Raw genomic sequence first — 27803 nt, 5'->3', positions numbered from 1 at the left:
GAAATAATGGGTAAAATTAGAGGATTTGGATGTATTGGAATTAGAGGGAGCAGAAACAAGATTTGGATGGCATGCCTATTTAATCGATAAAAAAGTTAAAAGTACACAAAGGTTTCTTAGACCATATAATCAGAAAATCAATATACAAAATTTGAGAGAAGAAAATTCTAGAGCCAAAAACCCCATGGTGGGTTTCACCATTAGAAATTGTAGCAGTTAAAAAACCAAACATGAGAGAAAACTGGGCTACGTATAGAAGAACACTGCTGCATGAAGTCAATGGGGATTTGAGATTAAAAGATTATTCAGAAATTAAAATTCATGTTTATGATTGGTTTCAATATATTCAAATTAAACACAGATTAGTGAAAGATAAAAAGATAGGATTTGAGAGAGAAATTTCCAAATTTGAAAAATGTTTAATTCAAGAAAAATCAAAATATATATCCAAATTATACAATCTGATTTTGGAATGGTAAACAAAGGATGAATTAATCAAAGCATCAATGATAAAATGAATAGGAATAGGAATAGGAATAGGAATAATTGGGCACAGGATATTAGTAAAATTTAATGTTTGAACAATGGGAGAAATTGTGGCTTAAAGATATGAAATTCACCAAATGCTATATATTAAAAGCAACATAGGTTCAACATAGATGGTACTTAACACCTGATAGAATTGCCAAAATGAATAAAAACTGTAGCAGCATTTGTTGGAGAAGTAATTCAGCCAGGGGCACCCCAATTCACATTTGGTGTAATTGCCCAGGCATTAAACCATTCTGGGATTTAATCTACAATGAAATGAAAAAAAAAAAAGTTTATTAAAACACCAGAAGGTTTCTTATTGGGTATAGTGCCGAAAAATTCAAAGGAAATGGATAAGGTGCTCTATTTGTACGCAACAGTGGCTGCCAGGTTGCTTGTTGCAAAAAATTGGAAAAGTGTCACGATATCAACAATAACAGAATGGCCTGCCAAATTAATAGAATACCATAATTTGACTAAGCTAATGGGAAATATTGGAAGGGCTTCAAAGGACAGGATGGAGAAGGAATGGAAGGTCTTTAAAGAATATATACAAAATTATATTGAAAAACTGGATCTTCTATCAGAATGAAACAAGTTCCGTGATTAATATAGGTAAAAATAAAAATAAAAAGAAGGAACACAAAACAAACAAAAAATATGAATATCAAAATACCAAACAACATTTAAGAAAACGAGTAAAAGAAAGATAAGAATCAAATTAAATTAATAGTATGCAAGATGGAATATTGGGAATTCAAGATGTTACAGTTGGGAGGAAACACAAATAAAGTTGAATGTAGTTATGTATGAATATTTTTATTTAATATATGAAAAAATGTATAAATGTATATCCACAATAGATGTCTGTATATTTTAATGCTGGATTTTTTTTCAATAAAACCTTTTAAAAAAGAAGCTCTCAGAAGCTCTATTAGTCATAAATAATTTTTATTAAATCCAAAAGAGTTAACAGGTTTCAAAATCTAGTCACAGGTTATAGTGTGGACTTTTAATTGCATGGTAACTTAAGTTCCCATGTAAAAGAGCTTCTCTTCCTTCAGACAATGCACTTTAAATTATTTTCCAAGGAAAGAATGGATTTGTCTCTGTTAATTAGCTGAGAGAAACGGTTATCTTTGTTAAATGGCCTCAAAATAACACTTGAACCGAATTACTTTAATATTTATCCTAATCAGTTAATTAATCAATTAAATGAGTAATAGTACAACAATAAATTGACTAAAAGAAACCTTTCTATTGGTTGGCAGCCCTAATTTTTATGAATGCTTTTAATGGACAATTCTCAGCCCCATAAACCCCTGAGAACCTGGGCAGCCACATCCACTAACATGCCATGGTTTGTTCTGATTGCTAATCATAACACTCTCTACATATTCATCAAAATGGAAAATAATTAGACTGAGCCAAGTGAAATTCCCATCATTTCTAATTAGCCCTTAATTAAAACACATCACAACCTAAGGTACTGAGGCCTCACTCAATATGCAAATGCAATCATTGCAATATATTTACATATCATTAATTAACACACTGCGGTGCTGTAATGAACTGTACGAGAGCACCGGTGCCAAAACAAGAATGATATGCCATTTGTTTAGGCTTGTTTTCCAATCCAGATTTTTCTCTTCCATGTGGCAACAGAGCAGCAGGGCTCATAGTCCTCTCTTATGATGGAACTACTAGAGAGGAAAAATGTATCTACTGATTAACTGAAATATTCAAGAGGCAGACGCCGGATGATCAAGCTGATTCAGACAACTGAAGTTAAGCCCTGCCGAAATGTCGAGTTCTCTTTAGGGACCAAGAAAGATAAGGTTCAACTAGTGTTAGGAAAACGGCAACAAGTGTCAATAAAAACAGCAGCACTGGCAAACTGTGGTTAAAGGACCTGGTAACGTTTCAACTCAAGAGAAATTGGAAGAAGAGAGGGAGCTCAGAGGTTGAGCTTAAGTAAGGGTAAAGGTAAAGGGGCCCCTGACCATTGGATCCAGTCACAGACGATTCTGGGGTTGCGGCCCTCATCTCGCGTTACTGGCTGAGGGAGCTGCCGTACAGCTTCCGGGTCATGTGGACAGCATGACACAGCTGCTTCTGGGGAACCAGAGCAGCACACAGAAACGCCGTTTCTCTTCCTGCTAGAGTGGTCCCTATTTATCTCCTTGCACTTTGACATGCTTTCAAACTGCTAGGTGGGCAGGAGCAGGGACCGAGCAATGGGAGCTCACCCCATCGTGGGGATTCCAACCGCCGACCTTCTGATCGGCAAGCCCTAGGCTCTGCGGTTTAGACCACAGCAACACCCGCGTCCCTTTGAGCTTAAGTGGCAACGCTAATATTTAAGTCAGGCTTCCTCAACCTTGGCCCTCCAGATGTTTTTGGCCTACAACTCCCATGATCCCTAGCTAGCAGGACCAGTGGTCAGGGATGATGGGAACTGTAGTCTCAAAACATCTGGAGAGCCGAGGCTTAGGAAGCCTGAATTAAGTATTTGAATGGCAATCCTTAATTTGCTCATGTAGAACAGGTTGAGGCCTCTGCAGGCCTGAGCACCCAACCCCACTTACTTTGCACCCGGACCGCAACACACCCTCTGATCCCAACACCATTAAAATCAAGGAGGATGAGAGACAGGGAAGCATCCTTTCAGATTCCTCGTCTTTAGTGCTACTGAGCAGCAGCAGCTTTGGCCGAGTCTTCCCTTCCTTATAAACCTCAGCTGCTGCTGTTAACACTGAGAAGAAGATAGTTTAATGAGCTAATTTCCATATATATCAGCAGCTTAAGTATTCTGGCTCCATCCAATGCCTCAGTGTTGTCTTGGCTTGGTTCGGAATATGACCACAGTTACAGGAGCTGCCAACTAAGATTTTACGGGAATAGATTCCTACTAGCGGTTTAAGCCTTTTTATGTATGCAACAATGGCAGCAAGAATGCTACTAGCTCAGAGATGGAAGGAAGGAGAAATACCAACAAAAGAAGAATGGCAGATGAAATTGATGGGATATGTGGAAATGGGGAAACTGACAGGGAAGATCAGAAACCAGGAAGATATTTTCGAAAGACTGGAGTACATTTGTAATTTACTTAAAAGACCACTGTAAACAGTTAAAATCTTTGCTGGTATCTGAAGAAGTGTGCATGCACACGAAAGCTTATACCAAGAACAAACTTAGTTGGTCTCTAAGGTGCTACTGGAAGGATTTTTTTTATTTTTTATTTTGTTTTGACTATGGCAGACCAACATGGCTACCTACCTGTAACTGTAGTTAAAATCTTTGGCAGGGATGTAAAGATACTTGTAATGTGGAATTGTTTTAATGGTAATTATGATTATATAATAGCTAAAGGTACCCCTGATCATTAAGTCCAGTCGCGAACGACTCTGGGGTTGCAGCGCTCATCTCGCTCTATAGGCCAAGGGAGCTGGTGTTTGTCCCCAGACAGCTTCTGGGTCATGTGGCCAGCATGACTAAGCTGCTTCTGGCGAACCAGAGCAGTGCACGGAAACGCCATTTACCTTCCCGCCGGAGCAGTACCGGAGCACCCCACCGCGAGGATTCGAACTGCCGGCCTTCTGATCAGCAAGCCCTAGGCTTTGTGGGTTAGACCACAGCGCCACCCACATCCCTATATAATAGCTAGATAAGTGTAAAAGGTGCAGTAAATTTAATCTTAAAGATGGAACCCATGGAGGGAGGGAAGAAGGTCTAAGAGTTTGAAAGAACTCTGTATTTTAATGTTTGAAATCGCTATGTTTTATATGTATAAAAACTTTTCAAAAACTTAATAAAAATTATTTAAAAAGAAGTATAACTATATTGTGTTTTACCAGGGGTGCCAACCTCTAGTGGATGGGGTGAATTCAGCCCTCCCAAAAATCCAACCCCCGGTTGATAGACTGCTGCTACTGCTGCTGCTTCCATGAGCTGTGCCAGGCTGCTGCTGTGCTTCTGGAAGCTGGCACCACAAGGGCACTTCTGGAAGTGTGTTGGTGGCTTCCAGAAGTGCGGCCGCAGTGACTTGCGGAAGTCATGTGAGCCAGGAACGCGTGGTACCTCCTCCTCCTCCTCCTCCTCCTCCTCCAGCCGCAGAAGGGAAGCAGCCCCTGGTGGGAGGAGCAGGGGCTGCCGAGCTGCTGTGTGACATGATACAATGGTAGCCCGCCCCCCCCCCCGGCCATCTCTTTCACGATTTTGTCCTACACTGGTAACTTTAAACTGTCAGTGACACAGCAGAAAAAGAGATGGGGAATTAAGTCTCTTCCCAGAGCTATCCCACTTTTTCATAGCTGCCTTTTTTATTCCATACACCAGTGTTTTTCAAACAGTGTGCTATGGCACCCTGGGGTGCCTTGAATGATAGTCAGGGGTGCCACAGGCAACCCTGGCCTCTGTCCCTCTTTCCTTCCCTCCCTCCTCGGATGCCCTCTCACATCTCTGCCTCCCGAAGGCTTGCACAGCTCTTTGTTGCAGCAGCCCTGGCTACAAGCTCTGCAGGCGAATGGTGCCTCTGGGGCTGGCCAGGGGGTGCTTCCCAGGCCCCTGTGGGGCAGTGTGACGGAGAACCTCTATTGAGGGGTGGCAGCTCAGAGACCAGGGGCGGTAGCAATGGCTGCCCAGAGGAGACCCAAGGAGAGGGGAGAGGAGGAAGAGGAGGCTGAGAGAACACTCTACAAGGGAGGGTGTTTGAAAAAGGGGAGGCTGCCAGCTCTGCAGGCAAGGGGGGACCTAACTGGACTTCTGAGCCCCACAGGGGTGCCACAGAAAGAATGTACTTGGTCAAGGGAGCCGTGGACTCAAAAAGGTTGAGAACCTCTGCCATACACTATTCTAATTGTAACTTCAGTCACACCTTTCTGTGGCAGCTGCAAGCATTGTTACACTGCTTTTGACAAATTTTCTGCTAATGCACATTTTATGTCAAGGAAAAACGTTACCTACACCACTGCAATTAATAATGGAGCAGAACTTCAAAAGGGACACACTAGTGAACATAGCAATAATTACTGAAAATCCCTGGCCCCTCTCTGTACTATTAGTTAATTATTTATTGATTATTTATTAACAGCATTATACGCCACCCTTAAGCCAAAAAGGCTCTCAGAGCTGCTAACAAAAATCAGATGGCAATAAATAAATAAATAAATAAATAAATAAATAAATAGGAATGTGTGGGAGGAGCAAAATGCAAGTTCAAGCACAAATTCTTCAATTTATGGTCCGTGGTAGTGGCCGTTTGTCTGTCTTGCCAAGGAGAAAGAGCAGACTCCCCCACCCAGCTCTGATCCAGGACAAGCCCTGGTGACAAAGAATCCTCACCGGAGGGGGCAGGATGGAGTTACCCTCCTTTCTGGGAATATGAGAGGCAGTTCTGGCTCCGTCATCCACTGGGATGCTTGAATTGCTCCTGCCCCTCTCAGCCACAGCCAAGTCGGGATTTAAATACTGTACTGAATTTGCACCGGCCAAATGTGAGCATGTGGTAGAAGTATTTCTAGTGGTGACGAGTGACACAACATTGTCTTCCCAAGGTTCCCATTTTGAACCTCTTCTCCACTGCATATTCTGCACAGCATTAACAACAACATCTTCCATTATTCTTCCACTGTTGATGCTCTTTGCATCAGTGGGGGGGGGGCATCTGTACCACCAGGATTATCCTGTTCTCCAGAGAGTATTTTGGGGGGCAGAAGAATTTAAAACCTAGTAGTTCTGGTAAGGTTCATGTTGCCATTTCTGCCTTAGCACCACCTTCTGCAATTATTCTAGAACTCTTCCTCTTCAATATTCCCCTACTAAAGACAGTGGTCTGAGGACAATGGGGGATGCCAATAACTTGTATATTCAAGGATCAGGGCACTCTTAGGACCCCTCCAACAAATGTGAATAGTGTTAAGTGCCCTTGTTGATCAGCTGTCTGTCTTAAAATTAGAAAAATTCAAACACAGGAGGTGGCCTAGAATATATACTTGACCAAATGCACATAGTGGCAGAGAATCATCACATTTAGTGAGAGAAACGCCAATTTTTCTCAGAGTTTACCATTGGTTCTTGTAAGCATGCTGGCACCTGACTGAAGAAAAAAGGGAAGAAGGCTCAATATTTGAAACTGATTCAGAACTGAGAACAAGCTTGTGTCCCTAAATCGTTAAAACAGAGCCTCAACCCTGATGCTACACTATGACCAGGTCTTTGTTTGCTTGAAGCGGTAACATCTGCTCCCCATAATTTAAATAAGGAACAGACAGGCCATCAGACATTCAAAAACCTATGAGACCTAAACAAATCCGGCGTAACTATGGGGCTGCAATCCCTTGGTACAAATATGTTCAACTTGAAATGAATTTCAACTTGCACATTTTAAAAGATGCAAAAAGATGCAAATCCATGCTCTTTCAGCTGGGGAAAGGGAGAGAACAAACCCAGTAAAAGATAAAACAGGCTGCATTCTCTTAGTTCTGAAAAGCTGTTACCATAAAGGCCAATTGCCGTTAAAAGAAAACAGAATATGCTACACACAGAGCAAGCATGCTCAGGTTGCTCTTTGCAATGTTTCCTAAGCCTTTTCTAGCCCAGGAAATATCACTGTAACCAATAACATATATCTGTAGTTACTAGAGGAAACCCCACAAAGAGCAGCCTCTTCTCCTAGTCTTTCCATTACTTTGAACATGTATAGTTACAGCCCTGGGTTATGCAACATAAAAAAAGAATTCTCAAGTTACTGAAAATCTAGTCACTAAAACCTTGAATGAGCAATTGATCTCTGAGCATCAGGGATGTGTTTCTAATTCGTATCATATACAGAAAGCAAATGTAACCAAGGATAGAGACAGATACTAGCTTTCAAAAGAACTGACGGAGGTACAATTCTTCATTTTCCATTACACTGTTTTCTTTTATCCCCTTGCTGTCTATGATCAAACAGGCTTTGAAGAACTTAAACAACCTGCAGAACCTGTCAACTGAGAGGACAGAAGGATGAGTGTTCTAACACAGGGAATAGTAACACACACACTCCAGCCTAAGGAATAAACTGTCAGCTGAGAAGTTGCTGTGTCCCATCCCACCCCAGCCAGGGGTCAACAGTATCTGGCAAGTTACTTTCTCTTGGCCTCTGTCATACGGGGATAATAATGCTGGTTTACTTTACATAGCTCATGTAAGGATTAATGAATTACCGTATAATGTAGAATCAACACAGTGCTATTATTAATTATTGTTAGGGAAGGTTAAGGTAAAGGGACCCCTGACCATTAGATCCAGTCGAGAACGATTCTGGGGTTGCGGCGCTCATCTCACTTTATTGGCCGAGGGAACCGGCATACAGCTTCCAGGTCATGTGGCCAGCATGACTAAGCCGCTTCTGGAAAAACCAGAGCAGCACACAGAAACACCGTTTACCTTCCCACTGGAGCAGTACATATTTATCTACTTGCACTTTGACGTGCTTTCAAACTGCTAGGTGGCAGCAGCAGGGATCGAACAACGGGAGATCACCCCGTCGCGGGGATTCGAACTGCTGACCTTCTGATCCGTAAGCCCTAGGCTCTGTGGTTTAACCCACAGCGCCACCTGTGTGCCTTATTGTTAGGGAAAGACCTCTTTAAATATTATGTCCTTATTTTTGTTTTCTCCACTATTATCATGTAAATAGATGTGGCTTCATTGAACTTTAAGCTGCACTGAAGAAAGGAAAAGCTTCCCCACTTCAACTGGAAAAAGGTGTGTGGACAAAGAAATGGTTAAATTGGGCAGTAAAACTGTCACCATTGAGTGTGTTGTTGTTGTTGTTCAGTCGTTTAGTTGTGTCCGACTCTTCGTGACCCCATGGACCAGAGCACGCCAGGCACGCCTATCCTTCACTGCCTCTCGCAGTTTGGCCAAACTCATGTTAGTAGCTTCGAGAACACTGTCCAACCATCTCATCCTCTGTCATCCCCTTCTCCTTGTGCCCTCCATCTTTCCCCACATCAGCGTCTTTTCTTTGAGTGTAGATTACCACAGACTTCTGTCTCCTACAGAACTTTACACCTAATCCTCTCCTTTGGTTTGATTGTAAAAAAACAACAACAACTCAAAACACAACCAGACAGCACAACCCCATCATGAGCACAAGACAACCGTCTGAGACAACCCATTTGGGGCTTCCCTGAGTGTGGCAGAGCCTCACCCTGGGAAAACCTCCTTCATGATCAAGGAATCTCCCCTGCCAGTTAAGGATACCACTCCTGTTCATCTGAGGGAGGCTTGTGCAGCACTGAAACACAAGGATGTGGCGCCTGTGGGTCCAAGAGACTAAAGAGTCAAAATCAGAAACTATATCCATTATTGGGTAAGCAGGTGCAAAGAAAGACAAAGGCCCTGTACCTTTGGCAGTTGTGCAAAAGTGAGAGTTTCAGAAGGTACAGCTTCTCTCACTCCTGCATGACCGAACGCTCCTGCTAAAATCCCCTCTTCTATACAATTACTGGTACTGGAAGTAAAGAAGTCCTGGCTTCTTTTGCATCTGGTCCATATACCAAGATCACTTGCATGTTAATCGTGTATGGTTGGAAGACAATCTCAACCACAGTCCTAAGCTTGCAGGTAGCCACTTGCTTGGGGACAAACAAAAATTTCTTCTAGGTGAAGTGTTTGCCAGATCTACTGCTCATGCCTCGCTCTGGCATACAGGAATATGGAGATAGGCTGGAAAATATGTTGTACTCATCCGCAAGCATGCATGAATTATTTACTGATGTGTAGTCCACATGAATTTTAGAAGACTGCCCGCCAGTCCAGGTTGACAGTCAACATTATCTGCCATTCACAGATCTTTGTGTCATGACATCTACGATTACTGTAATGGTCGCATGCCAGACCCAGCACAAAAAGCATCACCTGCCATTACCATGCTGATTATGTTATTCTGAATGTTATGCAAATTACATTCATTATGCAGAAATTAAATTATTCAAATTAGCCACAGCTCTCTAGAGCAAGACATTTCCACTGTGGTCTTCAGTGTTCAACAAGTTGCCTATCCCATAAAAGAGGTTTTTCTACAATCCAAATACAATCAATTCTGAAGAATAAATACAATACGGAGGTCATCAAAGTAGAAAGAAACCTTGAGAAATGAATGGTGTTTGTCACCAAGCAGCTGATAACACTGGGTGGCGTCAAGCAAAAGCCATTCGCTTCTAGAAAGTTAGCATGAAGGGAGGATGATGTTAGCCCTTGACATCTTGGCTAATGAGAAATGTACTGTATATTCCGGTGTACAAGACAACTTTTTAATCCCAGAAAATCTTCTCTAAAGTCAGGGGTCATCTTATACGGCAGGTATAGATTTCAGGCGCCGCCGGCAACGTCACGCAACGCGGAGTTCCGCCCTGCCACTGGCTGCGTGCGTGCGCCGCCTCAGCCATCATGGAGCACGACGGGCTCCTGTGCGGTGAGAGGGGAGGCTCTCCCTGCCGCTCCAGCTGCTGCTGCTGCCACCACCTCAGCCGCCATGGAGCCCGAGTTGGGCATGGGCGGCAAGTGCAACGGGCTCCTGTACGGCGAGAGGGGAGGCTCTCCCTGCCACTCCAGCCAGCCTGCTGCTGCTGCCACTGCCACCTCAGCCACCATGGAGTGAGTATACCCCAAACTCTGTTTTTTAACATGAAAAGTTGGGGGTCGTCTTATACGCCCAGTCGCCTTGTACGCCGGAATATACGGTACTGCATACATGTAACATTGGGGGGTGTATGTGTTTAAATAGTCAAACAGCCATCCTTCATCTTTTTTTAGTACATACACTAGATCAAACAACATACAAATATTTTACAAGAATGCCTGGATATTTTCAATTTACTAATTTAGGTCACAAGCCTACACAGAAAGTTTGGCTGCTAAAATCCTAATGAAGTCAACGAGGTTTAAACAGCGACTCTCTGCAGAAATGTACCCCAAAGTCTGTTCTGTTTTGTTTTCTAAATGGGTCCTATTTCTTTTCTCTTTTCTTCTTTTTTGTGTGTCATCTTACTCTGTGCACTTGTAATTATGTATTTTTTTATCTTTCCATAAAGAAAGGACATGTACCCCTAAGTCTCACTGATATCAGCTTGTGGCTGGAAGGCATTAATGGTAAATTTAGCACTTAAAGACAGTTGCAGCGGCCCATGTGTCAGAAAGATTAGTTTTCAGAAACAAATTTTGTATGAAAATACCAACACACCTGTTTTTTCTTTAATATCGCATAGCACACTGAAGAGAGCAGGTTTCATTCGGTGGCAATTCAAGGCATGTTTCCTGAAAAGGAGAGGGGGGGAAACAGGATGAATGGCAAAGGAATATAACAGATAAGGGGGGGGGGGAGGTATAACGGAAGAAACAGGCAAAACATTCCATTCAAAAGCCACAGTCCACATTGCACCAGAAAATTGCTCTGCAAGGTTCATTTACAGTCTAAAATGCCCTATTGCCTATACTAGCTAAGCACCAGGAAAGTTAAACTTGTATAATTATACAGATGCTTGTGTATTTTAATAGCATATGGGAAGCCTCAAGGCTGCATTCCACATTAGCATTCTTGCACTTCCTTTAACAAGGCAGCCTGCTTCAAAATGAGGGACGCTGTGTAAAACCACAAAAGGAATATTTAAGCATCCTGCTGCTTAACTCTGCACCAGCAAAGCCACAGAACTGTCAGAATCCCAATCTATTATTCACTCTCAAAACACAGGAGTGAAAGATCACTCTACCAGTCTTAAAACCAAACACTACAATTGATATACAGCTGCTAAAGCCTTCACAGACCCTCTAACTCAAGGGTGTCAAATTTAATGGGGGGGGGGGCAAATTCAGGGGATGCCCAGGAGGCCTGCTATTAGTTCTTCACTAATAAATGTCACTCCCACCTGAGCCCCAAACCAGACTATCAATTTCACCGGTGTTCTGCACCAAAATCAGAAAGTTGTGCCAGCAGTTCTGGCAACTTACACAGCATTTATAGCTTGAATATGAGAGCACAATTGTGTTCTATTTTGCCATGCTGTGTCCTGGAGACCCCAGGAGCAAATGAACACATGAAACTGTCTTACACGGAGTCAGACCATTGGGCCATGAAGCCCTGAACAGCCTTCTTACCTGCAAAGTGTTTTCTATTAAACAGGGATGTAAGCACATATCACCACCAGGCCAGAGACCAGCCAGACAGCAGCACCACTGGCAGGCAGCTCTTTGGCTCTACTGCAGGCACCGGCTCTTGTGGAGTGGTGGCCTCCTGCACTGCTAGTTTCTGAAGGGCCTGGCGATGTCTCTGAGCTGACGCTCATACACAAACTGCAAAATAACTCACACAACCACCACACTGGTCAAAAAACAATTAACAAAAAAACAAAAGTCATGTGGCCCGATGCCCTGCAATGCAGGAATCTCATCTACATCATCCATGACAGATGACCATCCAACCTCTGCTATAAACCCCCAAGAAAGGAGGGTTCACTACCTCTTGTGGTAGTCTGTTCCACTGTCAAACAGCTCACTGTCAGAAAGTTATTCCTGGTGTTTAGTGGGAATCTCCTTTCTTGCAACTTGAATCCATTGGTTTGGGTCCTCCTCTCCAGAGCCGGAGAAAACAAGCATTTTCCCTCCTCCATGTGAACAGCCCTTGAGATATTGTAAGATGGCTATCATATCTCCTCTCAGTCTCCTCTTATCCAGGCTAAACATATCCAGCTCCTTCAACTGTTCCTCATAAGCCTTAATCATTTTGTTTGCTCTCCTCTGCACACCTTCCAGCTTGTCAACATCCCTCTGAAATTGGACACAGTATTCAAAGTGTGGTCTGAAGACCATGTCTTCCCTTGATCTGGACACTAGACTTCTGTTGATGCAGCCTAGAATAGCGTTAGCTTTTTCGCTACTGCATCACACTGTTGACTCATGTTAAGCTTGAGGGCCACCAAGACCCCTCAATCCTTTTCACATATACTGCTAGTAAGCCAGGTGTCCTCCATCCTATATTTGTGCATCTGGTTCTTTCTGCCTAAGTGCAGAACCTTACATCTGTCCCTACTGAAATTCATTTTGTTAGCCTGAGCCCAGTTTTCTAATCTGTTACGGTCATGTTGAATTCTGATTCTGCTTTCTGCAGCATTAGCCACCCCTCCCAGATTGGTGTCATCTGCAAAGTTGATGAGCATCCCTCAATTCCTTCCTCCAAGTCATTTATAAAGACGGTGAACAACAACGGGCCCAGGATATAACCCTGTGGCACCCCACTTGTCACTTTTTTTCAGGATGACAAGGAACCATTAATGAGTACTCTTTGGGTTTGGTCAGCTACAAATTCACCTAACTGTTACCTCTTTCAACCCAGATTTTACCAGCTTCCTCACAAGAATATCATGGCGGACTTCGTCAAAATCCTTACTGAAATCAAGGTACACTATGTCCACAGCATTCCCCTGATCCACCCAGCTGGTAACTCTATTTAAAAAAAGAAAGAAAGAAGAAAGACTAATAAAAAGATTTTTTTATTAACAAATTTAAAAAATCTGTTATGCAAAGTAGTGTGCTAGATTTGAACTTACATGTTTGGGGTGGGAAGGAGAGGCAAAGCAGCATGTGGAAGGAAGCAGCCAGCAAACAGCTTCTTTACATGTGAGCATCTTTTGCTGCTGCATGACTCAGCTGATTCGTGGGGCAGAGCAGCAGCAAAAGAGGCATGTCTTCGGCATCACAGCAGTGGCAGCCTGCCAGATGGAGATGTTAGGTGCTACCAGACAACTCCACTTGCTCGCAAAAGGCCAGTTGCCGGTCATGAAATGTCACTGGCGCCTGGTTGGTTATGAACGCTGCCACCACCCTTATCTGCCCAACAGAAACGAGGAACCTGTAGCCATTTAAAGGTTGTTGTACTGCAGCTACCATCGGTCCCAGGCAGCATGGTCAATGCTTAGGGATTATGGGAGTTGTGGTCCAGCAGCATGTGGCAACCAGTTTCCCATCACTATCTTAAGCTACATCCAAATGCAAGTTTTCTTCTGAAGCAAGCATTCATATTTGCTTTCCGCTTTCCTGGACAAAGAATTCAGAAACCAAGTGCACTGTTCTGATGATATCTACCATCACTACAGCTGTGCTCCTGGCTGCATGAACATGTCTCTCTAGAGCAGGAACTGCTGCATTTATATCAATGGACAACATCCTAAGAAATAAATGGAGGCTTTTTATTTATTAGTCATGGCATATACCTCTATTTTTATCCATAGGCAAGGTGAGAAGACATGGATTCTAATGAAACAACCACCTGTCTAAGAAATAAGTGCACAAGCTATGAAAAAATTCTTCAAATACAAGATTAAACTGTACATGGATCATGTTCCTTCAAAACAGAGTATCCAAAAGAGTTACAAGTAGACATGTGAAGGCCTAGAAGGGAGAGGGAAATCTAGAAAAAATGGGGGGGGGGTCTGTTTTTCCCAGGCCTTCACATCTCAAGATCCAAGTTAAGATTATAATGTTTTCTCCAAAGATTCATTCCCCGTGCAAAAGCCACCCAAGCACAGAAGCAGCCAAGAAAAATAGACAAGCGACTGATTGGTCTCTGGTGGTAACAAAAGCGCTGCCCCTATATTAAAATGCCCTTTCTCATACCCTGTATGTGCCATTTTTTGACAAATGCTTCACAAAGCACCTCGCTCCACCTGGTACCTGGCAACTTCAGCATCAGCTCAAAGCAGTTCTCTTTTGAGGTCACCTCCACATACCAGCAAGCAGGAGTTTCATTTCCTTGGAACACTGGAACTGCAGGTACTCCTTTTGCATGGGTGATAAATACAAACCTGCTGCCCTAACAACTTCCTCCCCTGGTCAATGGCCAGGCCTCACAGGCTCCTGGAATCTTGTTATCTATCGGCATGTGGGAAACAGGCAATAGCTTACTGCAGTGGTTTTCAAACTTTCAAGAAACAGCTTGTCTGTCAAAGAACTCCACGTTTCTGCCATGGTCTGCCTAACCACTCTACACTTGCAGAGGATTCTGGGACATTTCCTAGGGCAGTCATTGCTCCTGAGATACTGGCCAAGTCCATGGGGCCTCATGGTCACCTGCATGGTCACCTGAAGAGCAAGTGCATGCTCTGAAACAGACCCTTAATTACAGGGAAACATCAGCGATGGGCAAACTGTCTTTTCTGTTACTGAACATTTCATTGAGGAACCCCAGATAAGATTCTGGAAAAGAAATCTCACGGTTGCCCAGAAAACAGTTTGAAAATCACTGGATTATTGGGTACACAAATTTCAGGTCAAACCAACAGCCCACTGCTAAATGTCTCATCTCCAACAGTAAGCCAGCAGAGATTGCTTTAAAATATAACGCTACAGAACAAACAGGGCAATTTTTATTTTGCTATACAATATCTGTGTACTTTTCAATCATGCGGATTCTCAAAGTAGCTCATAATAATAAAATCAGATTCATAGTGGATTATACTGCCATCACAATTTTAGATTTGGAATACCAGGTGCACTCAGAGGCACACGTGGCTGTGGCTCTTATGCTGCTTCACTGTCAGTAATGTCCAGCCCTCGAGAATCCAATGCATTTAGGGCCACCTTCATCATACAGTCTTGTCCACAGACTGTAGCTATTTCTGCTAAGAATCTAACTTAATTTCCAGGCTCTCATGGATGGAATGTGAGGTTTCTCTTCTGTTATCTGGTGTTGCATTCTTTACTTTGGCTTGGTATTTAATGCCTTTTGGTCTTGATACCGTTAAGTTTGTATTCTTATTGCACCCCACTCTGGGACTTTTTGTGAAGGACAGGTAGCAAATATTACTTATGATAATTAAATTGCCTAACCTATTTGATGGACATTGGGAGTGGCTGGGGAAACACAGTCAGATGGGCAGGGTATAAATATTTTATTATTACTACAACTACAACTACTACATTTTAACATTGGTCTTCACCATATTCCATGAATATAATACAGTGGTACCTCTGGTTACGTACTTAATTCATTCCAGAGGTCCGTTCTTAACCTGAAACTGTTCTTAACTTGAAGCACCACTTTAGCTAATGGGACCCCGCGCTGCGCCACCAGAGCACAATTTCTGTTCTTATCCTGAAGCAAAGTTCTTAATCTGAAGCGTTATTTCTGGGTTAGCGGAGTATGTAACCTGAAGCGTATGTAACCCAAGGTACCACTGTAATGCACCAAAGGGCAACACACCTCCTTGTTTTTATATTGTTTTCTATTAAGGCCAAAACTACATATCACATGCAAATACAATCAGCTGTAGTCTGCTGCCTAACAGCCCTTTTGTTTTAAGCACCACTTCAGGTGGGCGCCATGTTTGGACAAACCGGACAACACCATTACTGGCCCCAACAACATCAAACATACCATCTCAGGACTATTTAATTGCTCATCTTCCAACATTGTGTATGCAATCAAATGCCAACAGTGCCCTTCAGCTCTCTATATTGGACAAACAGGCCAAACCCTACGCCAAAGGATAAATGGACATAAATCTGATATCAGGAATCACAAGACAGAGAAACCAGTAGGAGAACACTTTAATCTCCCAGGACATTCTATAAAAGATCTCAAAGTAGCTGTCTTAATACAAAGAAATTTCAGAAATAGACTGGAAAGAGAAGTGGCTGAATTGCAACTAATCACCAAACTTAAAACCATGGAGAAACCTGGTCTGAACAAAGACATTGGATTCTTATCTCATTACTAGTGGTTTCAGCCCGTTAAAATAACGGGCGCTAGAACGGTGCGTTCCCCTCAGCGCGGCCGCCGCCAGCGGTCTCACCTCAGCCGACCGGCCTCCCTCCCTCGCTGCCGGCTCTCCTCCTCCACCGCCAGCTGCCTGGGCGAGACCCGGAAAGAGGAGGAGGGCGGCAGCAGCAGCAGCGGGAGGGTGTCGGTTGCGCGCGGCCAGTTGCAGCGGGAGGCGGCCTACTCTGAGCAAGGCGCCCGTGGCCTCCTCCCCCGGCCCTCCCTGTCTGTCAGAGGCCCCCACCGGGGCCTTCGCCTCGCGGGAAGAGAGGCGGGCGAGGGCCGGGGAGGAGTAGGAGGAGGGTGTGCCTAGGTCGCCGCTGTCAGGCGGCTCCTCCTGGGCCGGAGGGGAGCCTCTCCCTCACCGCCCCCGGCCGCTCCGCCCAATCAGCGCTGGCCCGGCTCGGCCGGCGGCTCCTCCTCCCCGGCAGACTCTTCCTTTCCCTCGAGCGAGGCAGAGCTTTCGCCGGCCAGGCTGGGCAAGCCCCGACCTTGACGCCCGCCATGGACGTCCAGCGGCTTTGCAGGGGCCCGACCGGCTCCGAGCCCTTCTGGGTGAGAGTGTGGGGTGGGGAGGGAGAGAGAGAGATGGGGCAGCATCCCTGGACCCAGGGGCCGGGCTTTGTGGGGCGGGAGGGGGGTCCCCTCTCGCCCGGCAGCGGCGAGGCAAAGCCCCTTTGTGTGTGCGCCGCCTCCACCCTCAGCAACTGGGATTCAGTTGGGAAACTGGCAGGGTGGGGACGACGACAAAGTTGAAGCGGAACGTCAGCGCTGCACGGGGCGGGCTGCTCTGTGCTGTTCCTGGGCCGCTAGCCTTCGAGGCTCGGCTTTCAGCGGCGACAGTAGCAGCGTGGCCTCCCTCCTCAGCCTCCCCTCATCCTCTGCAGCGCCGGCGTTCTGATTCAACCGCCCCGCTTCAACTGCCGACGCTGCTCGTGGCCCGATCTCTCTCCATCCAATCGCTGTGTCCCTGGGGCACATGCGCAGTAGCGCAAACCCAGAGACACACGGACTGGACGCAGAGACACTTGCATTTTATATATATATAGATACATGACAAAGCTATCTTTAGCCATCTCACCCCTTGCCTTTCCCTGCAAGACCAATTGTTGCAAGAGTTGTTAAGAGTCATCAACAGGTTTTCCACACCTATCAGCTGATCACCCATTCCCACCACCCTTCTGAGTAATACCCCTCCCCACTCCCTCACTATATTTAAGGGTCTGGTGACTTCCGTTTCAGTGTATCTGAAGAAGTGTGCATGCACACAAAAGCTCATACCAAGAACAAACTTAGTTGGTCTCTAAGGTGCTACTGGAAAGAATTTTTTTTGTTTTGTTTTGTTATTCATACTGAATAAGCAAGGGGTGTTACCATGTCCCAGTCTAGCTGTTCTGCTCCAACTCTCCTTGCACTTAGAATACATCATACATTTTCAAACCAGGAAGCGGGTCATCATGGGGTGGAGTGGGAGGATTTAACTGGCACTACAACCCAATTACCTTCAGGATATGTCAGGTTGCAGCTCTAAGTGCAGCCTTGCACATCTCATTAAAAAAATTCCCAAGTTGGAGCAGTCACAGCAGATCAGTGACAATACACCAAAAGCCAGCCTCTCTTTTATGCAGGGTAAGAATTTCAGACTGCACCACATGAGACTGCAGAAGAGCAAGGGAGTGACATTTCTGAAGGTTCTCATGTAGAGTAGGTTCTCTGTATGGGAACTAGCACAGCAGTGAGAATGTTTTAGCATAGAATTCCTCTCCTTGGTAGTTCACCATTTGCAGGGAGCTTCTTACATAGAAAGTTGGAAGTGGCGGAGTCCAGTTGTACCACCAGTGTTGATATATTTAACAGAATCATATGCTGATACTTTTCATGGGCAGAACTACTTCAGGCTGAAATTTGTGTTTTTCATGTCCCCCTCCCAAGAGCTTCCTGTACAAACAAATCTAGCATGCCAGGAGGATGGATTCAGCAAAGCTTTCTCTGGGATTTATTTCTATATGTATAGAAGATGGGGAAAGTGGAGGCATTTAAGCAGGCACCCCTCCACCAACACTCTGAATATATAAATTGGCCCCAAGACTCTTGGAAGAAGAGACACAACACTTAGAGCAACTGAGGCTGCAACCTTACACACACTTACAACCCGAAGCGTTTGTAACCTGAGGTACCACTGTATCTGGAAGCAAGTCCCACTGAAATGAACTCAATGGGGGTTTCTTCTGAGCAGACATGTATAGAATTTCACTTTGAAAATACAAAGGGGAAAGTGGGCCTTCATGCTACATGGTCATCATTTGGCTAAATAAAATTATTGCACTAAGCAAGCAATGACAAATACAAATAAACCATCGCTATCAGATTTCATAAACTCAGTATAGAGATCTGTCAATGAATAATACTGAGCTCATAAATTAAACTCTCCAGAACTTGTTTAAATACTCAATGGTAGCCAAAGTTCATTACTCATTCTTGGGAAAATACTCTTTCAGGACTTCTACATTAATCCCATAGTTCTACAATTTCCATAGCTGAAAGACTCTACAGGAAGCCAGCCCACTTACTCCTGCTGCAAAATTACTAAATGCACTGCATGCAGGGCTGCTTTCGAAGACCGTCTGCAAACTACAGTCAATTCAAAACACAGCTGCAAGACTGTCAACTGGAATTAGGCGGCAGAACATCTCTCATTAGTGATTAAACAGCTGCACTGGCTTCCAACTCAGTTCTAGGCACAATCCATGGGGCCAGTTCTTAGCTTTTAAGGCCTTCATGGTTTAGGACTACAGAAGAATCATCTACTGCATCTCCAAGCGAGTCTGCTGATACAGTACAATGACTGATATATTGGGGCCCTTCTACAGCACTTGCAAGCAGGGACCACCTCACCCAGGGAGGTTTGACTGACACCTACCTTGATATAATTTCTGCACTGAATATCTTTTTATTTTCACAGTTCTTTCGAATGTGAAACTGTACCCCTGATTATTGGTTTTATGCTGGTCTTTTTATCTGCTGCTTTTAGAGTTTATTGCTTTATTTTTATTGTGGTTTTATCTGCACTTCTTCTGTAACCTGCCCTACTTTTTTTTCTTTTTAAATGGTTGAGTAAGTTAGGCTTCTTAATCAACAGATTTTAAACATTTTAAACAAATCATCATCATCATCATCCTTTATTCGACCATCAGTTAGAAAAAAATACATTTATCCATACAAAATTAAAACATCTATAACATCTAGAGGAACTTTAGAATAAAACATAGCCAACACTAACATGAAGCTATACAGATAAACCCATGTCAATGCAATCAATTTTAGTCTTATGACGCTTAAGAGCTAGAAAAAGAAATTTGGCCACCAAGGAAGCTGTTTTCCTCGTAACATTTTAAACAAATCTACGTTACAACCGGGGGGGGGGTCCAAACAGCCACCTCAGCTTTAGTTCAATGCAGGGCGGATTTGATTTAAATCAAACTGATTTAAATTTAAATCAAAAAAAATCCACCCTGAGCCTTACTGACTAGTGATTTACGTAAATCAGTTTGATTTAAATCAAATCCACCCTGATTCAATGTCAAATCCATACTTTGTTTTTGTGTACAGTGACTTTTGAAATTTAATGATGTTTTTAAAATGTTATACACCAGTCTACTTAGGTATCTGCCACCCTGGAAGGCAGACTCTTTAAACAAGAAAAAGAAACAACCTTACATTAGAGTAAATCCATTAAACATTCCACAGCTCACAGCAGTCATACAGCCCAGTCCTGCCTAACAGACTTAACAAAACATGGCACAAATTGCCTGCTTCTATTGACATTCTGTTCCTTGAAGAGGTGGCACCCTGCTGAACATGAAAGGTAGTAGTTTGTGATTGCACAAAAAGTCAAATGCAAAGATCCAAGTACACGACATAACTTTACTTTCTCTGGCAGAGTGCAGGTCTCCAAGGGCAACACAAGCAGTAACATTCTGAATACAAGCAGAGGGTTCAGACTGCTACCAAGCAAGGTTTGCTCCAAGACTCAGATAAATAAGGCTGGCCTTGACTGCTGTCAAAGAGGCAATAAGGTTGCCAAGTGGAACATAAAGATGCCCCCCACCCCAGTAGCAGAGTTGCTACTAACCAGGAAGTGCAAGAACCAGTAACAGTAGATTTCTTGCTTTGTTTTCAGCGCTGAATTTCTTATTGCTAATACTCACAATACTTCATAGGGAACAGTAACAAATTGTTATAAGATGTAGCAGCACTAGAGCATTCTAGTAACACTGAGACTTGTAGTGGTGTAGTCAGCCCACATTACAGTATGTGCCTGTAATCATCTTTAAAAGCAACCCTTGAGGACAGGTGCCTGTCTGCATGTACCTGCTCATGTAGCTTTTCAAGTTACTGCACTAGTTGAGCATCCTGGTGTATTGCTGCACAAGTACAACACTATGACTCATGGTGCTGTACCTTGCAGCTAATCCTTTCTGCATTTCGCCATGCCCAGCAGATCACAGGAATGTGGAAACTGGCACATGAATGAACGGAGGAGAAAAAGAGGGAACACACCAGTGCACGAAGGAGCAGAGAACGTCTAAATATGTATCCAGTGATAATTTAGAATGTAAACTGGGAAGTCGTTTTGAAAGAGAGCAAATATACAGAGTGCTACTTTGTTTTACGGTGCCACAGATGAAGATTCTAAGCTGTCAAGATGAATAAATTAAAATTTAATGTACCTTAGAGGTTCTTTTTATGTTTCTACATGAACAGAAATATTAACATAGCACAATACTGTATACCTCAAATGTATCTACTGTACCCTGGCATTACCCCAGAGCTACTGCTGCAAACGCATAAAGGCTTCAGTCCTAAGGCCATTTATTAGGCCATAAGGCATACCAAGTTCAATAGGACTTACTTCTGAGTAAGCATGGCACAGGGTTACACCAAAAGAACAGTAGTACACACAGAGATGTACACACACATATACACCTAGGCATCCTAACCCAGCCTGGGTCCACAGTTGCATGTATGTGTTTTTGTTTATGGGTCCTCCTATCATTGGATGATTTCACCACATCAACAGGATGGGAATTCAATTCATGATGGAGCTGCACACTGCACAGAGCAAATATTTTGCTTCATATGCACTGATGTTTCTTGCAGCAAACTTTCAAATTGGAATTTTGGCACCTGCACTTAAATAATCAACGTGTTCTATTTTATTATCAATGCAGAAGAATTACTACCAAATTACATGCAGCATCAGGGCAAAGTGAGTAACTGGAATGATGCTAATTCCTTTTGCTGTGCTCTTCCTATATCAAGCTTGTTACCTCCCATGATTAATTTTAGTCCCATGAGAAAAACACCAGAGAGGCCACTGTGCTCCTAAAAGAGGATGCATTTCTCAAGCCAGCATCTCATTAAACAGAATCACCACAATGGCATGAGTAAAGACGATAGGTCCTAAGATACTTTTTCAGACAGAATTCTGTCATAAACGCACCCTCTTATTCAGGTCAAGATGTTTTCTACATCTGCACCTATCAAAGTGGTGGAGGCACAGAATATTGCCTCTGAAAAGCTGTGTTACAGATTGCTATGACTAGATCATAATCTTCCTTTTTAGATTGTTTACAAAATAAACACTCAAAAATTCAGCATAGATAGCACCTTTTGTCTCCCAGCAATGCAGTAATCCAGCCCAATATTACTACTTAGAGGGATAACAATACTAGACCATTACTGCAGAACATGGCATTCTGTTGAAAATTCAGTGGCATAAATGCTTAGAACCAAAGAACTGGAAGGGAGCCCTAAGGGCCATCTAGTCCTCAATGCAGGAATCTCAGCTAAAGCATCCCTGACAGATGGCCATCCAACCTCTGCTTAAAAACTTCCAAGGAAGGAGTATCCACCACCTCCAGAGGGAGTCCCTTCCACTGTCCAGCAGCTCTTACTGTCAGAAAGTTCTTCCTAAAGTTTAGTTGGAATCTCCTTTCTTGTAACTTGAAGCCATTGATTCAGGTTCTACCCTCCAGAGCAGGAGAAAACAAGCTGGCTCCCTCTTCCACGGGGCACCCATTAGGATATTTATATGTACCTCATATCTCTGTTAGCCATTAATGCCTCAATTCAACACAGAATTAGACACACTTACAGCTCAGTCCTGTGTGTGTTTATTCCGAAGTGTGATCCCCTCTTCCACTGCGCTCACATCCTAGAAAGTGTTCTTAGGGCTTCAGCCTTAAGCTCAAAAATCTCAAGATATCTTAAGGGCAACTAATTCTGTGCTGGATTGTAACCAGTGACTTTAAGGATGATGTTCCTGTGAGCAGATAGGTTTAGGTAGTTCTCTAGGACTTTTGTATGCACTGAATGAATTACATGGTTGCTTCAGCTTACAACTCAACCCACATTTACAATGTCACAACTCAATCCAGGATGGACAAATAGTTGATAGTCAGCAGATGCCACTTTACAGCACTTGTAAGTAGCCACTTGCCCAGTCACCTACAGCAAGTTAAGAATCAACTCCAGGCTACCAGGATGAGAAATTGTTTCTTGTTGCCATTTGGCCACAAATGACTCACATAGGCAAGTGCAGACAAGTTAGTAAACATGTTTTGAGCCTAGTAACTTTTGTAAACTTATTTGCAAGGCAGCTGTATAGTATACCCAACTCACATTCTCAATGCACCAAGTTGGCTACATGAAGTGGGTCTTAACAGAGTGGAGCAATGTTTGTGTTTATGAGCCACAATTTTGCTTGGGGTTACAGATCAGATATAACACTGCACAGAGGAACTAAACAGGAGTCCAAGAAGATGCAAGGGTTCCTCCCTCTCCTCTTTCAGACCAGTCTATTTGTGTGTCTTTACTAAGCAGAAAAAATATAATTTATGATTTTAAACTCATTATTACACTGAAATCAATTTCACTTAAATCAATGGAACTGCAAAATAATTTTCTGCAAACTCTTAAGGCAAAGACCATGCAACTTCATGGTCCTGTGCAGCACCCCAGCACGTGACCTACATTAGACAATGCAAAAATCAAAGTAACGTATTGAAATAAACATAGGTATAAAAATAAGTCAGTCTCTATTCTCCCTACCCTATACTGCCAGCCATTTGCAAAAAAAATGCAGGTAATCTGTAAAATGGATGCAAATATGTTCCTCAATGTCAATGCACCACAGGCCAGTACTAACGAAAAACCATTCTCTTGGGATGACTCTTCCACAAGTTGCCCATTAATAGCTGTCTGGCCACAAATTCTTCACAAATGTGGGGCCACAGATAATTCACCATCTTATTTTGGTTCCTCACTCAACAAAGGCAAAAAGAACAACAAAATAAATTCAACCAGTAGGCCAGATTTTTCATTAGTGGATATCTCAAGTAAGAAGCACAATATAAGGATCTGATCCAAAGATACCAAAGCTATCAATCTTTTCCTTTTTGAACGTACCATAGGCTTGCTTACACTTACACAAAGTCCCTGTTCCTTGCAGACCTGCCCAGACTTGCTGCAAGTTCACTACTGGCATTTGCTGTGATGCCTCATGGCCTGCCCACCACAGGTACTGACCATGGTACCGTTTAAATAGCAAAACTATCTTCCCCCACCCCAATATATTATGCTAGAATTGCTACTGCCTTAGTGAGCAATAGAGAAATAGCACCAATCCTCCAACTTGGGCTCTGATCCCTGACAAAGAATTATTCTCTCTTTCTTATACCATTTTACCAAGTCCCATTTAGTTCACATCTTGCCTGGGAAACTAATTTACACATTGTTCGGGGCACTGACCACTTGTTTAACATCCAGGGGCTCATAGGTCACCTGGTGATCAACCTACCATGGGAGACAACTACAGATTATGGGATCCTTCACCAGATCCCAAGGGAAACGCCATCTGTCACCAGATCAGGCTAGTCAGCAACCCAAGACTCTACAGAGATCACAGCATCAAGCTCCGAGGGCCTCTTCACACATTACATTTTCAGGTGTGCACCTACAGATGTAGAGCATAAACGGAGCAGGCTCGCGGTTCAGGACGTACAGAAGCGGAGACTCAAACTGCCCGAGGAGTTTTTTGGGGTTCGGTGCCGCGGTGCCTCTCCTGTTTTCCTCAGAGCTCAGGTGCTCCTGCCATAACCTCCCTCCCCCCGGGAGGGGGGGGGGCTTCCCAACCCTTTTGTCTATGGATTCCCCGCTGGATCTCGGAGGGGGACCCTCGCGCCAAGGCAAAGTTTCCGTCTCCCTCACCCCACGCCCGCTCGGCCTAGGCCCGCCCCGTCTCCCGTGGCCCCTCCGGCCCCTGCATCCCGGCCGCGCCCGTCCCAAGCCCGGCAGCCCTTCCCTCGGGGGCGGCAGCCTCCCTTCGCCCGCCCTCAGGACAAGGCGGCGCCCCGGCGGGGGTCCCCCGCGAGCCCCTCCCTCGCCGCGAGCCGCCCTGGACGCCCCCCCCCCCCTCACCTGGCCTGCGCCTCGTCCAGGCTCTGGTCGGTGATGGCCATGATCTGCTGCAAAATGTCCCCCGTGTCCTGGAGCCCCGGGGGCGCCTGCGGCGGGGGCGGGCCCGGCGGGGCGGGCAGCCGGTGCGGAGGGGGCTCTCCGGGGCCTCCCGGAGGGGCCTGCAGACCCGCCAGGAGCCGGGAAGCCTCCTCCATGGCCGGGCGGAGGGCGAGCGGAGGCGCCTCAGGCGGGTGTCGCGGCCCGGTCCCCCCCTCCCCCCGGCGTCCCTGGCACTGGCGGACGCCCGACGCGCGACTGGCGGAGAGCAGGCCCCGGCGACCCTGGCTCTTCGCGCGCGCCCCGCCCCCGCCGCGCGACGGGGCTCCGCCTCCGCCTCCCCCGCCTCCTCGGCCGTCGCCCCGCGAAGCGGCAGCAGCAGCAGCAGCAGCAGCAGAGGCGGCGGCGGCGGCGCTGGCGCTGCTCCTCCTCCCCTCCCCCTCCCCCTCCCCCTCCTTCCCTCGGAGTGTCCCGCCCCCTTCTGGGACAAAGCCAGTCTCTCGGCGGCCGCAGCGCCATCACCGCCTCCGAGGGGAGAAGGGGCGGGGCCAGCGCAGGAGACGCCTTCGCTGAGTGGCTGGCCAGCCGGAATGCCCGCGGCGACGCCCCGCCCCCGCCCGCCTTCGCCCTCAGGCGCCTCAAGCGCCTCGCGTCGTCTCGCCCGACGCGCCTGGGCGACGTTGCCCTCCTCCCCCCGCCCTGGGACGCCCCCTGCGCGCCCGCCCCGCGTCGCCCTGGCCAGAAGGGGAAGCGCGGCGTCGCTCAGCGGCGGGCCCCCGGGCGCCTCTTTGGCGCTCCTCCTCGCGGGCGCCGCCTGCCGCCTTCCCCGCCTTGCCTCCCTGGGTCTCCCGAGGCCCCGCTAGGCCGCCCTGAGGCCCCGCCGGGCGTCATCCTCCTGGGGCCTCAGGGCGGGCCCGGCTGGTCTCCGGCCTGGAGGCGGCGAGCGAGGAGGGGAAGCAGCAACCATGAAGTCCCAATGGGCGCCAAAGAAGCGCCTGGCAGCTGGTGGCCGAGCCAGTCCCTCGCCCCCCGTGCAGCGAAACGTCATGGTCTTGGGAGTGGAACTCAATCTTCTGTGGCCAAAGACTCAGATCCAGGAAGGACGCTGGTTTCCTGTCCTCCTCAAGGCGCCGTAGGCCATCCATGCAGGGCAGAATCGGGACCCGTGTACTTCCCTCACGAGGAACCCTGGAAAATACACTCAGAGTTCTGCATAAATGAGAGAACTTTCCGTGCCCAGTGAGGGAAGGCAGGATAACTTTTTGAAAATGAAAACAAATGGGAGATGCTCCTCATAATGGAAGATGCTTGATAGGTATGTGTCACATTCTGGATGATTTGATGCTCTTTCTCTATTTGTTATTACTCTGACTTCCTCACCCTGTGACAGATGGCTCCGCAGAAGAAAGCTTTGTGGCCGTCTGGCAAAATTCATGCAACCTCTTCTGCCATCAGGTTGTGGCCGTCACAATAGAAGTTGTGCTTCCTAAAATAAATAAAATCTTTTGTGTGCATGCATATATATTCTGGGAATCCATGCTTTGACCCAGGCATCCCCAAACTTCGGCCTTCCAGATGTTTTGGACTACAGTTCCCATCATCCCTGACCACTGGTCCTGTTAGCTAGGGATCATGGGAGTTGTAGGCCAAAACATCTGGAGGGCCGCAGCTTGGGGATGCCTGCTTTGACCCATGCACCACATTTTTCTCTCTGCCTTTATTCACAAAACACATACAGTTTCCATCATTCTAAGCTTTAGTCACACTCTGCTCTGCACACGGTATTTTACCTCCCATGCTGGTCATAGAAACTGAATCATAAGAGTTGGATGGGACCCCAAAGGTCATCTAGTCCAACCCTCTGCAATGCAGGAATCTGAGCTAAAGTGACCATCCAACCTCTGCTTACAAACCTCCAAGGAAGGAGAGTCCAGCACCTCTCAGGGAGTCTGTTCCACTGCTGTATAACTCTTACAGTCAGAAAGTTTTTTCCAAACGTTTAATCAGAATCTCCTTGCAACTTGAAGCCATTGGTTTGAGTCCTACCTTCCAGAGTAGGAGAAAACAAGCATGCTCCCTCCTCCATGTGACAGCCCTTAAGACATTTGAAGATGACAATCATATCTCCTCCCAGTCTCCTCTTTTCTAGGCTAAACATACCCAGCTCCTTCAAGCATTCCTCCTAAGGCTTAGTTTCCAAACCTTTGATCATCTTGGTTGCCCTATTCACACTTTCTAACTTGTCAACATCCCTCTTAAATTGTGGTGCCCAGATTTGGACACAGTGTTCCAAGTGTGGCCTGACCAAGGCAGAAGAGAGCAGTTCTATGACTTCCCTTGATCTGGACACTAGACTTCTGTTGATGCAGCCTAGAACAGCATTGACTTTTTTTGCTGCTGCATCACACTGTTGACCAGGGGTCGGCAAGGTTTACCTCGCCTGGGCCGATTCCCGCCAGCAGAGATCCCTCCATGGGCTGGATTGTGTGTGTGCGTAAGCGTTGCGTGCCCCCAATTTCCGGCAACTGCATCTGCGCAGACACAATTTCTGGTGTCTGCATCTGCACAGACACGATTTTCGGCACCATGGAACCAAGTCTCTGTGCCATACTGCGCCGGTTTAACGCAGCACGTGGGGACTCACCAAGTGGGCGGCTCAGTTCGGGGGCGGCTTGTGGGCCAGTTAAACAATGCGCCTTAGGTTGCCTACCCCTGCTGTTGACTCATGTTAAGCTTGTGGTCCACCAAGACCCCTAGATCCTTTTCACATGTACTGCTAGTAAGCCAGGTGTTCCCCATCTTATATTTGTGCATCTGTTTCTTCCTAACTAAGTGCAGAACCTTACATTTGTCCCTACTGAAATGCATTTTGTAAGCCTGAGCACAGTTCTCCAATCTGTTAAGGTCATTTTGAATTCTGATTCTGTCTTCTGCAGCATTAGCTACCCCAGTGGCT

The 27803-nt window shown here is 45.5% G+C and overlaps 1 protein-coding gene across 4 annotated transcripts in view; it reads right to left on the bottom strand.

The window, feature by feature from the left end:
* Positions 1-25020, bottom strand: part of LOC117039365 (pre-B-cell leukemia transcription factor 3-like) — a 39672-nt gene extending 14652 nt beyond the window's left edge. For all 4 annotated transcript variants that reach the window (XM_033136461.1, XM_033136468.1, XM_033136477.1 and 1 more), the window contains exons 1-2: positions 24812-25020; positions 10763-10836 (exon numbers count right to left, since the gene is read on the bottom strand). In XM_033136461.1, the coding sequence (XP_032992352.1) occupies positions 10763-10836; positions 24812-25005 (268 nt within the window). In that variant the 5' untranslated portion in view covers positions 25006-25020. The remainder of the gene's footprint in view (positions 1-10762; positions 10837-24811) is intronic.
* Between the last annotated feature and the right edge of the window lie 2783 nt (positions 25021-27803).

The sequence above is a fragment of the Lacerta agilis genome, chromosome 2 (assembly GCF_009819535.1).
Source record: "Lacerta agilis isolate rLacAgi1 chromosome 2, rLacAgi1.pri, whole genome shotgun sequence".
Lineage (NCBI taxonomy): Eukaryota > Metazoa > Chordata > Lepidosauria > Squamata > Lacertidae > Lacerta > Lacerta agilis.
Note: the sequence above shows the minus strand (reverse complement) of the source record. Positions and strands in the feature narration are given on the sequence as shown.